The following is a 13,410-nucleotide window of genomic DNA, read 5'->3' on the forward strand; positions in this document are numbered from 1 at the left end:
TTAAATAATAGAAACATTTACGAATTCTTATATATTTTATTGTATTTCTACATTATTTTATTTTTTTTTAGACATATTGTGAAAAGTACAATACAACATTAACGTTGACTTCCATGTTTTTCATCGCATTTCATGGTTATTATAATTAAATGTGATAGAAGCATTTTATCACTTTTACCTTGTAACACATTATTGTTCTGTACAATTTTTTTTTTAAATAATCATATCTTTAAAGTATATAACGTGGTGTATTAATGTTTTTTTTTTTTTTTTCATTTCTAAATCAAACGAATTTCTCAAGTTTATTTTTTTTAAGATTCTTGACAATCTTGGAACTTAATAAATATATTTAATACGTTATTAACCAATATTGAAATTAATCAAAGAATCTAACACGAAGCGTTTGAAAGTTTTATGAGAATTTTTACATTTTTTCAAAAATTCTCTTGCTCCGGTTGTTTTTAGTGACGTCATTTGTGTTTTGACTTCTTTTTCTTTTTTTGTTTGCTTTTTTTATATTTCTTCGATTTTTTTCGATGTCGTTCTTCTTCTGTACTTGAATCAGATGAATCTGAATAACTATCTGAATCTGAACTTGTTTCTTTTTTGATTGATTTCTTTTTCTTATGCTTCTTGTGTTTTTTCTTTCGTTTCTTGTGTGATTCATCGGAACTTTCACTGTCTGTTGATGTTGTTTCTGTACTACTTGATTCATCGTCAGAACTTATTGATTTTATTCGTTTCTTCTTGTCAGTTTCTTTTACAATAATTTGTGATTCATCAAGTTTTACTTTTTTAACAGGAATTGTTTTCTCTTCAGTTTCAGATTCCGATTCAGATGCAGAATAATCGGGTTCAAAATTTGCTTCATCGAGAACACTTCGTTTACGATCGGAAACAAGTCGTGGATTTTTACGTTGTTTTTTTGAATCTTCAGTTATTGTAATTGATGGTATTTCAGAATTTCCTGGTACTTGTTCATTAATTTCGATTTTTTCAATAGAAGCCATTTTTTCCTTGTGCTTTTGCTTTTTATCCAAATGTTTCTCCTTATCTTTTTTGTGTTTCTTTTCTTTTTTCTTTTTACGATCTTTTGATTTACTTCTACTTCGATGTTCTTTTTTACGTTTCTTTTCCTCGCGTTTCTTTTCTTTTCGCTTCTCTTTTTCTTTATCAATTTCCTCATCTTTTCGAATTGGTTTGGGAATGTCAATTTTACGGAACATTATCGGTGGTGTTCGATCACGTTCTCTTTCGCGTTCAATTTTAGAAGCTCGTAAATCTGTTCTTAAATCGGGTCGCATATCTGAACGATTATTTCGTTCTTTTGGCCTATCAATGCGTTTTCTTTCTTCTAAAAAGACTTTTCGTTCGGGATTTAATGGTAATGATTCTCTTTTATCATCGAGACATGGCGATAAACGTCGTTCGCGTATTAATCGAGGTGAACGACTTCTTTGTCGGGTTTCAATTTTTGTTTCTCTTAAAAGAATTTTTGGACTTGGTTTACGTTCCTTGTCGTCTTCAACTTTATCACCGAGTCTTTCTTTTGCCGATAGTCTTGTTGGTGAATGTGTTTCCAAAACTGGTTTGAATTTAGAACGATCTAATTTTGCTTTTTTTGTCGGTTCACTTATTTCGACATTTCTCTCATTTTTCCCAACATTTATTGTCACGTTGACATTTTTACGTTGCTGTTGTTGTTGTTGTTGTTGCTGTTGTTGTTCACGTGGTGGTTCAACTTCGAGAATTTTTGGTTCTGGATTTTGATAGAGAATTTTTCGGCTTTCACTTATTTTTTTTATTTCAATTGGCCTTATGGCATTTATTGCCTTTTGGAAAATTGCATTCTCAGCTCTTTTTAGTACTTCTGATGTGACAACTTTATTGTCCTTTATTTCATCGGATTCACGTTTATTATCATCTGTATCGAGTGTGACTTCTGTTTTTTCATTAGTTTCGTCACGTTCCCATTTGGAAATTTCTGGTACTGGTGCTAAAAATTCATCTTTCTTTGGTGATTTTACTATTTCGGTGGGTTGTTGTTCTTCTGTTTCAATTTCAGTTTCATTTTCTGGGAGAATTGTATATTTTTCTGTTATAACGGTATTTATTTCTGTATCGTCTAATCCACTGTATAAACTATCGATTGCTTTTATTTCGTTTTTAATTTCTGCTTTTAATTCGGGTATTGGTTTGAAATTTGGATTCGGTGGATTTGAACCTGGTTCGGATTCTTCGACTTTTGGCGATGTAATTATTATCTCAGTTTCTGGTGGTTCAGGATTAATTGCAAGTGATTTCTCATCAAATTCTTCAGTTGAAGGTACACTGGATTCATTGGTAATTGGTATTTCTTGTGATTCTTCGGGTTTAATATTTTCAACTTTTAAAAGTGCAGACGCTTCAGCGGCTTTTTCCTCTTCTGTTTTAATAATTTCATTTGCTGTTGCTTCAGATGCTTTCGCTTGTTCTTCTTTGAGTGCTTCCTTTTGAATTAATTTCTTTTCCTTTTTCTTCTTTTTCTTCTTCTCTTTCTCCTCGCTGTCCTTCTTCTTTTTCTTGTCCTTTATTTTTTTTTCTTTCTTTTTCTCCTCGGGTTTTTCCTCATGATCACGATCCTTCTTTCGTGAACGTTCAGGTGATACGTCCTTTAAATCGGATCGAGATTTTGAAATATAAGGACTTGGAGTGCGTTTCTTTTTTCTGTCGACAAATGATTTTTCATAACGCTCATGTCGTTCACGATCCTTTTCTCTTTCGTAATCTCTTTCTCTTCTGTCGCGATCTCTATCACGCATTCGTCCCTTATCTTCCATTCTATGTCGATCTCTTTCATCTCTAAAGCTGAAAATTAAAAAAATTTGTTAACAATTTTCTAATGTCGGGGATTTTTCTTTGAAAAATTTTTTTAATTTTTTATGTAAATAATTTTTGAAAATAAAAATTTGTATTTTTTTTTTTTTTTATTAATGATTTTGCAAGCTTACCGTTCTTTTTCATAATCCCTCTTTTCAAATTGTCTATCATCATCTCTTCTAACCATTTTCTCATCTCGATCTTTATCCCTTCGATCTCGATCATCTTTTTCTCGATTTCTATCATCACGTTCCTTTATTATAGGCGCAGGTCTATCACGATCATCTCTTTCTCGAAGTCTATCTTCACGATCTCTTACCCTAGTTATAAAAATTATTATTATTATTATTATTACAGGAACGATAAAATTAAAAAAAAAATAGATAAACACATTTATTTTGGAAATACAAATGATTGGAAAAATTAATTATAATAAAAAAAATTGAAATTACCTGTCATCTCGTGGAGGTCCTCTTTCACGATCCTCGAGCTCCTGATTTTTGGATGCTGGTTCTCTTGGTAGTCTATCAGTGGGCCTTTCTAAATGATCAACACCTGGAGGTGGCAAATCATAATATCCTTCTGTTCCTGGCGGTGCGACATCATCAAATCGCTTGTGAGTATGTTCTCTATGAGGACTATTATTATATCTTGCAGGTGATGGTCCAGCAGGATATCTGTTAACAGAAAAATCATCAAATTTTATTTTTAAGTGAAGCTAAAAAAAAATATCTAATCCCTATAAACTTCAAGGATTCGTAAAAAATAGTGTCTCGGAACAATAATTCAACTACATTTAAATATTCAGAATTCAAATTAAAAATGATATAAAATTGCTTTTACTAATTATTTTAATATAAAAATTGAAAATTTTTATTAATTTAAGTATTTTATTCTAAAATTTCTTTAATAAAGCTCAAGAAACAAAAAAAGGTACGTTATCCTGGAAGTTTAAAAGAAAGAAAACATTAAAAATAACATTTTTCAGTAATAAAATTGATTATAAAATATTTAAAATACATTTTGAAGAAAGTTACTAATCTACATAACAAATAAGTCATTTAATTTAATAAAATAAAACTCTAATTAATTGACTCATTTGATATGAATAAAATAACTTTTTTTTTTTAAATGTATAATAATAGTTAGGCTGAAATGAATAATCAATTAACGAAACATTGTATATAATTAGTCACCGTCGCATTTACTGTAAAAGTAATTATTATAGATGTAAAGGAAGATGAAACCAACATTTGTAACCAATTTCTACGGTCACAATGTGAATATATTAAATTTCAGAATTTTGTTGACATTATAAAAATAAATGAAATTTTCATTGTTATCTTGCATACGTAGAAAATTAATTGGAACCTTGAAGAAATTGCAAATTCTTTGCTTTAATGTGTTAAAAATGTTGGTTTGGCCCTGAATTCACCTGAATCAGAAACCATGATGAAGTAGATCATTTGAATTGGATGGTATTGTGGGGAGCAGCATTCTCATAATCCACGATGGACCCGCACGTTGGAAAAATATGTTTCTTCGTTCTCTTGTCGAACATTTACAATTAATATTTCATTATTCTTTATTAGAATTTTTTACAAAGAACATTGTACAAAAAAGAATCGTAATAATTGCTAAATAATAATTATAAACACTATACAAAACTAAAAATCCTTAAAAAAAATTTTTATTCTAAATTATAATTTAAATATTAATACAGTGAAGTATTTTTCAAAAATTCACACAATATCGCATTATTTGATCTTATCTTAAAATATATAGTCGTTTATTTACACTTTACACTTATGGTAAATATTAATCTTCAATTATTCATATTGTTAATCGAAAAAAAAATAATCATGGAACCAATAATAACGAAAGTATTGAAATATTTTACAAAATTGTTTATTCGAAAAACCAATTCTATTAAATAATGAATATAAATCAATCTTACCAAAAAATGATCATTGATTATAAAATCAAATTTAATGAACCTCTTTTGGTAAGAGATCATTTATAGGAAAATGAAAGGGACAAATAATAATGTGCTTTGGAAAATGAAAATATCTTTGTTTTTCCTTATTACAAAAATGCGTAGTCATACAAATAAGTTGTGTATTTTTTATAACAAAATACAAAAGAAGAAAGTATGAAATTGCATAATTAATTTAAAAAAAAATAATAAATTGAAATATTAAAAATTTTTAGTGAAAAAATATTATATTTTTTGCAGAAAAAGAGCTTTCTATTTTTCAAAATTGTATAAAATATTTACTAACGTTCAAACTTTCCTCCCTTGTGTAATTTTTTTTTTTTTTTTCAAATAATATTTAACACAATTTTCTTTTTAAAGCTTACTCTCACGTAGATGGTTCTTAAATCTATTCAAGAAAGAACAACACAAAAGCATTGGTACAAAAAAAAAAAAAAAAAGTGAACAATGAAAGATTGTATAAAAAACAATCACTTTACGCATTTACTAATTACTGATCAAATAAATTTCATGTGAAATATTTATTTTTTTTAAATTGTTTCTTTTAATAATAGTATTAACTAATTTTAATCATAAATTTTTAAGATATGAATCTTTAGATTTTTTTTTTATTAAAAAAAGGAAGAAATTTGTGTAAAAACTTCTGACGTATGTCAATAATTAATTTAGAGACGTGATGTTCCTAAATTATAGATAGAGAAATAAATAGGGATGAGTTCACAATTAATAGTGATTGAATAATCAAAAATTTCATTATGGAAAATTTAATCGTCTAAAAGGAAATTTTGTAATTTCCAATGAAGAATAAGAAGAATTTGTTTCTAGAAAGGAAACAAAATTGAAATAGAACCAAATAAAATCACATTATGAAGAAAATTATATTTTCTGCACAATAAAATTTAGTACAACTATTTTTGTCTCTTGTTCCAGGAGAAAGTCTAAAAATTATATTTTCGTAAAAGTTACCACACAGGATATGTGGTACATCGAATTTTTCGTAAATTACATTAATTAATTAACATAGTATTCTCCTTATTACTTGAAATTAGTTAATTAATATTTAATGTCATTAATAAAGAATTAAAAAAAAAAATTTTAATTTGGATCCGAACATGAAAATCGAAATAAGAAAATGAAAATCAGTAGAAAAATCATTATTGGAAATGAAATAGATAATACGTTAAAATTGAGTTAATACTGTTATTAATTATCTTATTTAATTAATTATACTTCAAAGATACTAACCTTTAGTTGTTCTTCGTAGCAGTTAAATAACTGTAAAATTTACAGTATATTGAATCATATCCAATAAAAGGGATATAAACATAATCGATGTTTAAATGTATATCAATTGATATTACAAAAAACGATTTGTTCCTCGGGGACACTCAGATTTTATACATCCACTCTTCAAGGAACAATATTTTTTTTTTCTTTTAATAAAATTAAACTTTACAGTGAAAGAGCAATTTAAACAAGAAATTTTTTTTTTTTAAATATTTATAAAATATTTCCGCTAGTAATTAATATCATAGAATTTTAATTATTTTGATTATTTAATAATAATCAAATCAGAATCTCGTCTATTTTGTCCCCCAAAAAAATTGAATACTTTAAAAAATAATTAATATAAATATTTGTTCAGAAAAATATTTTCATATGTTCAGATTACTTTCGACAATTGGTCTTTCACTAAACAGCTTAAAATATAAACAGTCTTGTAATGGAAATAATTATTTCCTATCACAGAATTGCAATTTTAAAAAATATATATATATATATGTCCACTGCATGTGAACATTTCATCGAAGTTTCATTTAAAAATAAATATTTTAAAACTAGTGACTTGTTTTGATCAGGTACAGTTTTTATATCACAATTTTTTTTTTTTGGTAGTTTACCAAAATTTTGCATCAATTTTTTTTTTTATATTTATATGGAGAGAAAATTTGACTCTCGTTTATTACATTACATTGCAGAATTTTAAAAAAATATTGAAATTATATCTTATTTATTACTATAAAGTAAAAATTAATTTTTTTTTTTTAATAAAAATTTTATAATTTATCACATTTTGATATAAAATACAATAAAATTCCTGCAAGGCAATTTTTTTTTTTTTTATAGGAATTAATAAAAATTGATGCAAAAAGTGAGTGGAAAATTTTAAATATCGACGTTTTGATTTTAACACACTCACTGTGAAATTGACTAGTTTCATTGTTATTTTCTTGGGGTTTTTCAAGAAAATTCTCATAAAAAAGATGAATAAAAAATTCCATTGTTAACAATGAATGTGCTAAAATTTTAGAGAAAAAGAATAAAAAATAAATAAAAAAGTCTCTACATTATAGAGATTGTAAATATCATACTGTTCGCACACTATTAATAATTTTGTTCTTCCTGAAATGTTTTATAAACATTCAGGCCGCATAGAAAAAAAAAAAAAGACAACGCTTAAATATTAAAAATTCTCACTGCGTGCACACATACACACACTTTTCTTTTCTGTTTACTAATAAAGAGAAAAAAAAAAAAAAAAGAAAAAAAAACCGCCACAATGGGTAGTCTCTTATTAACCGGGACAGCGACAATATTTCGATAAACTGTCTGCTTAGCGTGTACATGAATTAAAGAACTATTAGGGCGAAAATACCTGTTGTAGGAATCATAATAGTCTTTCCTGTCCGGTGGTGGGTGTCCCATCGGCATTATTGGTGGATGACCTCCAGCAGCAATTGGAGGCATCATTGATGGTGCATTATGTTGTACTTGATTTCTGGGTGGATATCTGTGTGATAATGGTCTATCACGAGGTGGTAAATCTCTATCACGATCTCTGAATGAATACTCCTGATTTGGTGGATCATTATAATATGTATTAAATGGTTCTCGTGTGTCACGCGACTTTGGACGATCACGCTCTCGATCTCTATGAAATCTGTAAAAAAATAAATAAAACAAAATCGTAACTATAATCCTTTAATTAGTTTTTTTTTTTGTTTAGAAAATTTTAATTATTTTTACCTTGGAGGCGATCTAGCGGGAGATCTATATCTAGGAGGTCCATCGCGATCACGATCTCTTTCTCTATCGCGAGGAATAGAACCTCTTGGTGATTGGCTACGAGAAAATGATCTCGATCTGTAATTAAATATTAAAATTTGAAAATTTGTCTTCTAAATTCTAGTCCCTATAATATCGATTAGAATTAGATCAAGAAAAAATTAATTTTAAATTAAAAAAAATTAAAAATCAATTACCTGCTCATGGAAAAGCTTCCACTTCGTGATCTTCGTTTAATAGGCGTTCGACTACGTCTAAGAGGTGGTGGTGATCTTGACGATCGTCTCTTTGACGGTGGGGATCTTGATCGACTCATTCGTGTTGGTGATCTACGACCAAATGATCGTGATCTAGATCTAGTGTAACTTCGCGATCTAGATCGACTTCTAGTACGTCTACGATGCTTTCCCATTCTTCGATCTCTTTCATCTTTCTCTCGCAACATACGTTCGAAAGCCTCCAAAGGATCATCAATTACACTAAAAAAAATAATTTCCTATTAATTAAAAAATATTTTTTATATTTAGATATAAGAGATTAAATCGTTAAATTATTAAATTATTAAATTAAATAATCCGTCAAAATTTAATTATTTTAATTTTATTTCTTTCAATATTGAATATATTTTATTATTTTCATAAATTATTATCAAGATATTGATTTAATTTTTATTTAATTTACCCTTGTCCACCATTATGTATATTTCGTCCAAGTCCTGGAGGCGGTGGCTGAATACCTCGATAACCGGCTGAAAACAAAATAATTTATTACATTTTTGTTTTCTAAATTAATTTTTGACTGATGCTAATTTTTAAAAAGTTTTAGGCCTCGGATCGACTTTAAGACGCAAGAAAAGTAGTTTTAGTCAATTTAGATTCCAAAAAGTCAATTTTTTTCTTATTTTAATTAAATTTAATTAGTTAATAAATATTTTAATTTAAATAACTAATGTTATTACAAGGTGGCCATTAAAATTTGCGAACAAAATTCAAGACTTTTTCACAATTTAAAAAAAAAACAAATTTCAAAGGTTTTTTAAATTGAGATTTTATTATATAATTTTAAATTAGTAGAATTAATAGGAAAAAAAAAATTTGTTTTCCCGTCTTTTAAGATAAGAAGTTATCAATTATTTTGGAAAATATAAATATATTACAAAAATGTCACGGAGAGAATTTTTTGGAGCATTTCTAGTACTGTTTAGTAGAATTTTTAATTTTTAGAATTCGTTATTTTTTAATCAATCAATTATAAAATTTACTTTCACAAATTCTTAGTCAAACTTTCATTTTTTTTTAATGAAACGTTTTACTTTGAGATAGACCAAATATTTAGGACAATTCAACACGAGTTTCAATTTAAAATAAAATCAAAATGTGAATTAAAAAAAAAAAATCAAGGATAAATTAAAAATTGAATTTTTAAAGAAATATTAAAATTATTAAATAAGTCATTGAATTTTGGAAAAAATTATTATTTATAATAAATTATTATTATTAAATTACAGAAAATTTTACAAAGAATTTCACTTTAAAAGGTTTTAAAGACTTTTATACACGGAAATACAAACCACCAGAAAAGAAAAATTAATTAACATTCAAATAATTAAAATAATAATATTATTAATTCTACTTTCTGAAAGATCAATTTTCAAGAAAAAAATTTAAAATCTACAAAATTAAATTGTTTATTCTATGTAAGTTATATAAATAATTAAATTTTGTAGATTTAAATTTTTTTTTTTTGAAAATTGATATTTCTTCTTTCCGAAAGTACAATTATTAATATTATTTTAATTATTTAAATGTTAATTAATTATTTTTTCTGAAGGTCTGCATTTCCGTGGACAAAACGTCTTTAATTTTAAACAATTATTGAGTGTCATAAAATTTTTTAATTGAAAAATAGTTTAAGATAATTGAAAAATTTCATTAAGATTATTGAAAATAGTTAATTTAGGGAATAATTTTCGTTAAAATTTGTTAAATGATTGAAAAATTAAATATTTAAATAAATACTAAAAAAAACGACGTAATTAGTTTAAAAATTTTGTAAAAAAAAATTTTTAGTAATTAGAAATTAAAAAATTGGTATAATCCAAGACCAGCGAATATTGTGTCATAAAAGTTCCTTAAATAAAAAAAATTTAAATAAACTTACGATTCATCATTCCTCTTGCGGGTCGCGGTGGTCCAGTGTAACCACGAGGAATTGGCGCGGAACGTGCACCTCCATATTGTGAATAAGGAGGCCTCTCATAACGCTGCGGAGGCGGATATTGAGGTCCCTGTTGCTGATGTGGTGGATACATGGGAACACGATGACCCATGTAAGGATCCGGTAATAAAGGCGGATTATGTTGAACCATATTAGAAGGTGGTGGATTATAACCAGTTGTTGGTACTCTTTCATCGCCAGGTGGAAATGGCAATAATGGCTGTTGATTTGTTGCCGGTGGTTGATGTAAATGTGGTTCATCAACAGTTGGCGTACCAGCTCTATCCTCAGTTGATCGTCTAATTCCCGAATCATAATGCATATGATGCTGATAATGTCCATCGGAACCTGGATGATTCGAATACGATTTTGAATGTTGTTGAGGCATCATGTGTGTTGCAGATCCAACATTTTGATAATCACCATGATGCGATTGTCTGGAAGATTAAAATTATGCTATACAAAGTTTTTTCTTTAAATAAATTTGCAATATATTAAGAATTTAGTATTAAATTACCTTTCGCGATGAGCATCTCGATTGTAAGCGCGTCTTTCGCGATGATGTCTTTCTCTGGGATAATCTTCTTCGATTTCTTTTTTATCATGCTCTAATGTATCAGGTCCGGAAGGTATGGGGAGTAAGGGCTCGGTTCCCGGTGGAGGTGGTACTTCCGATTCATCATCGGCGTGTAATTTTGTTGAATCAGTTGGAATTTCAGGTTCAGGAGCCGCGGCTGGTGCAGGAGTTGTTACAGTAGTAGTAGTAGTAGTAGTAGCAGCAGCAGTAGCAGAGGCAGAAGTAGCTGATGCAGATTCTGCAATCACTGAAAAGAATGAAAAATTTTTTTAATCTAAAATAGATTTCCTCTATTTTTAGTGTTTTTAATTAACTTACTAGTCGAAAGTGCTGGTTTCACTACTGGTTTCGGTGATGCTTCAATTTCAGTTGGTGATTTTTCCACAGATTCCTGAGACAATATTGGCGCATCCGTTTGACTAGGTACAATTTTTTCTTGACTTGCTGCAGTTTCCAATTTTGTTGGCTCTGCAGTAATTTCAGATTGAATCTTTGGTGGTCTAAATATTGGCCTCTTGGCGTAACCAGTTTCATTTTTAAAATTTAACACCGCATTTCGAAGAAAACGATTGGGAATCAATGTTTCCGGTGAATTATCCTTATCGGCACAATCAGGACATTCATGATCCTCAGACTCGAGGAGAAATGTTCTTATACCTAGAAAAATGTATAAAAAAATGTATATTATTTCTATTAATATTTAAAAAGATTTGAAATTAAAGAAAAACTTACATTCGTCACAAAATGAATTTCCACAGCAAGGTATCATAACGGCGTCTGTCATAAGATCTTTACATATATTGCAAAGTAGATCGTCAGGAATTTCTGGTTTTTCAACAACGGGATCAGGATCCTGAGAAAATGGCGGACGTTCCTTTTTTCCTTCCTTATATGCCTGACTAATGTAAAAAGTCTCATGAAATGTTCCGAAATTTTTGAAAATATTCATAATATATATAAATATTATATTGAGCATTCATGAGATACTTACTGATCAATAACGGGAACAGCATAATGTCCAGTGGGAGTCATCATTGCACCAGGAACCGATGGACCATCAACAGGTACCATAAAACTCCTAGGAATACCGGTACTTTTTTTAATTTCAATAGGCTCTTGATTTGAACCTAGAGGACAATTTTTAATCCAATGTCCCGGTTGATGACATCTAAAACATCTATAATTCGTCGGAACTTCTCCAGTTTGATTCGCTCCACGTATTTTCATGTAACTGTAAATTTTTTTTTTTTTAAATTAACATATTTTCCAATTTTTTGATTTCTATTTAAAAATAAATTTTTTTTATTACTTTGATGGATCGTAGTCTTGAGTAGATTGCGTCATCATAGCGCGAATTTTATCTTCTTCGGAGCCATCGAGTCGCGTTAAATCTACACCACGTCCTATTGCTGCTTCTTCTTTGGAATTGCCAAATGGCACCGCTTCATTACGATCCCATGATTTTTTCTGTTGTACCGTTAATGGTACACGTGCAACAATGAGACTTGTATTTTTTGCAATTAATGCATTATCGTCATTGTAATCTAAAATTAAAAATTTACATAAAATAAAAACAGAAACCTATTAAAAATGTATATTATTTATTTTTTCATATTGACAAATTTTTAATAATGTATAAATAATTGTAAAATAATATACCTTCTTTTGTTTGAGCATTAGTTATTTGTAGATCAAAATCGGTATTTTTACCGATACGTTTTTGATGAAAAATAGCCTTTTTCAAATCTCCTACGGAAATATGTAAGCCATCGAAAGATACTGTGTCGTAATCCAATGTGGATTTAAATTTATAATGGACCGACATTCTTCTTATTTATAAATTCTATTGAAAATAAAATAATATTAAATTAAATTTGAATAAAAGAAAATTAACAATTAACCAATTAGGAACTAATTTTAATACTTTAATTGATATGAATCACGATCTTCTAGATATAAACATGGAATAATTTGGTAAATATTTATTCTGAATGCAAGTAATATTATTTAAGAAAGTATCTTGATGAAGAAAGGTCTCTTTTTCCACAGATCGTCATAAAAAGATGGACCCTTCTCTCCAATCTTTACCCATATAGAATATAATCTTTGAATGTACCCCATTAAACATTATAAATTGTGGAAACATATGCAAATTTAATTAGAAAAAAAAATCAGCAAAATTTAGATTTTCTATTATAAAATTACAATAATCAAATAAAAAAATATATATGACAGACAAAAACTTGAAAGCATGCAAAAATAATTTTCATCTAAATGATAATATTAAGATTATTTTTTAACCGACACCTTCACTTAAAAAAAAATGTATAATAGTTTGTAATTATGAAACTCAATTATAAGATAAATAAAATGATAATATTCTATATATTTTGTTCTAGATTATTCTAATGCAAAAATTAAATGAAAAAGCTACTTTGAATAAAAAATGGATGCAATCTCTTACCCACGCCTTGGCAGTCTCATGTTCTAAATCCAAAATTTTCAATTATATCTCAAAACTTTTGCCGGATGCATCAAAATTGTTATTTAATTCACTTGACAAAAAAGAAAAATTGTTAAATAAAACAATAAATTGAGTAATTGAATAAATTTTAGCCTAAACGAATGTAATCGACGGCTGATTGTGGCTGCAAAATGTCGCAAAATGGCGTAAATTCTTCAAGCTTAAAATATT

General features: G+C 27.9%; 1 protein-coding gene across 1 annotated transcript; it reads right to left on the reverse strand.

The window, feature by feature from the left end:
• Positions 1-16: 16 nt before the first annotated feature.
• Positions 17-13,388, reverse strand: LOC127289898 (E3 ubiquitin-protein ligase RBBP6). Its single transcript, XM_051318152.1, has 15 exons — positions 13,180-13,388; positions 12,375-12,558; positions 12,025-12,259; positions 11,707-11,946; positions 11,448-11,614; positions 11,034-11,372; positions 10,656-10,962; positions 10,082-10,575; positions 8,603-8,669; positions 8,119-8,400; positions 7,883-7,999; positions 7,512-7,796; positions 3,312-3,536; positions 2,991-3,179; positions 17-2,847 (listed from the first exon to the last, which is right to left on the reverse strand). The coding sequence occupies exons 2-15, from the start codon at positions 12,538-12,540 to the stop codon at positions 471-473; spliced, it is 5,490 nt and encodes a 1,829-aa protein (XP_051174109.1). The 5' UTR covers positions 12,541-12,558; positions 13,180-13,388; the 3' UTR covers positions 17-470.
• Positions 13,389-13,410: the final 22 nt, after the last annotated feature.

This window comes from Leptopilina boulardi, unplaced genomic scaffold (assembly GCF_019393585.1).
Source record: "Leptopilina boulardi isolate dan_hultmark-lab unplaced genomic scaffold, ZJU_Lbou_2.1 LbouV2_51, whole genome shotgun sequence".
NCBI classification, from domain to species: Eukaryota; Metazoa; Arthropoda; class Insecta; order Hymenoptera; family Figitidae; genus Leptopilina; species Leptopilina boulardi.

Coding starts and splice junctions, on each gene's coding strand:
- LOC127289898 (XM_051318152.1), bottom strand. CDS start 12,540: ATGTCGGTCCATTATAAATTTAAATCCACATTGGATTACGACACAGTA. Junction 11,947..12,024: donor CAAGACTACGATCCATCAAA/GTAATAAAAAAA, acceptor AAAAATTTACAG/TTACATGAAAATACGTGGAG. Junction 2,848..2,990: donor AGGGATTATGAAAAAGAACG/GTAAGCTTGCAA, acceptor TTTAATTTTCAG/CTTTAGAGATGAAAGAGATC.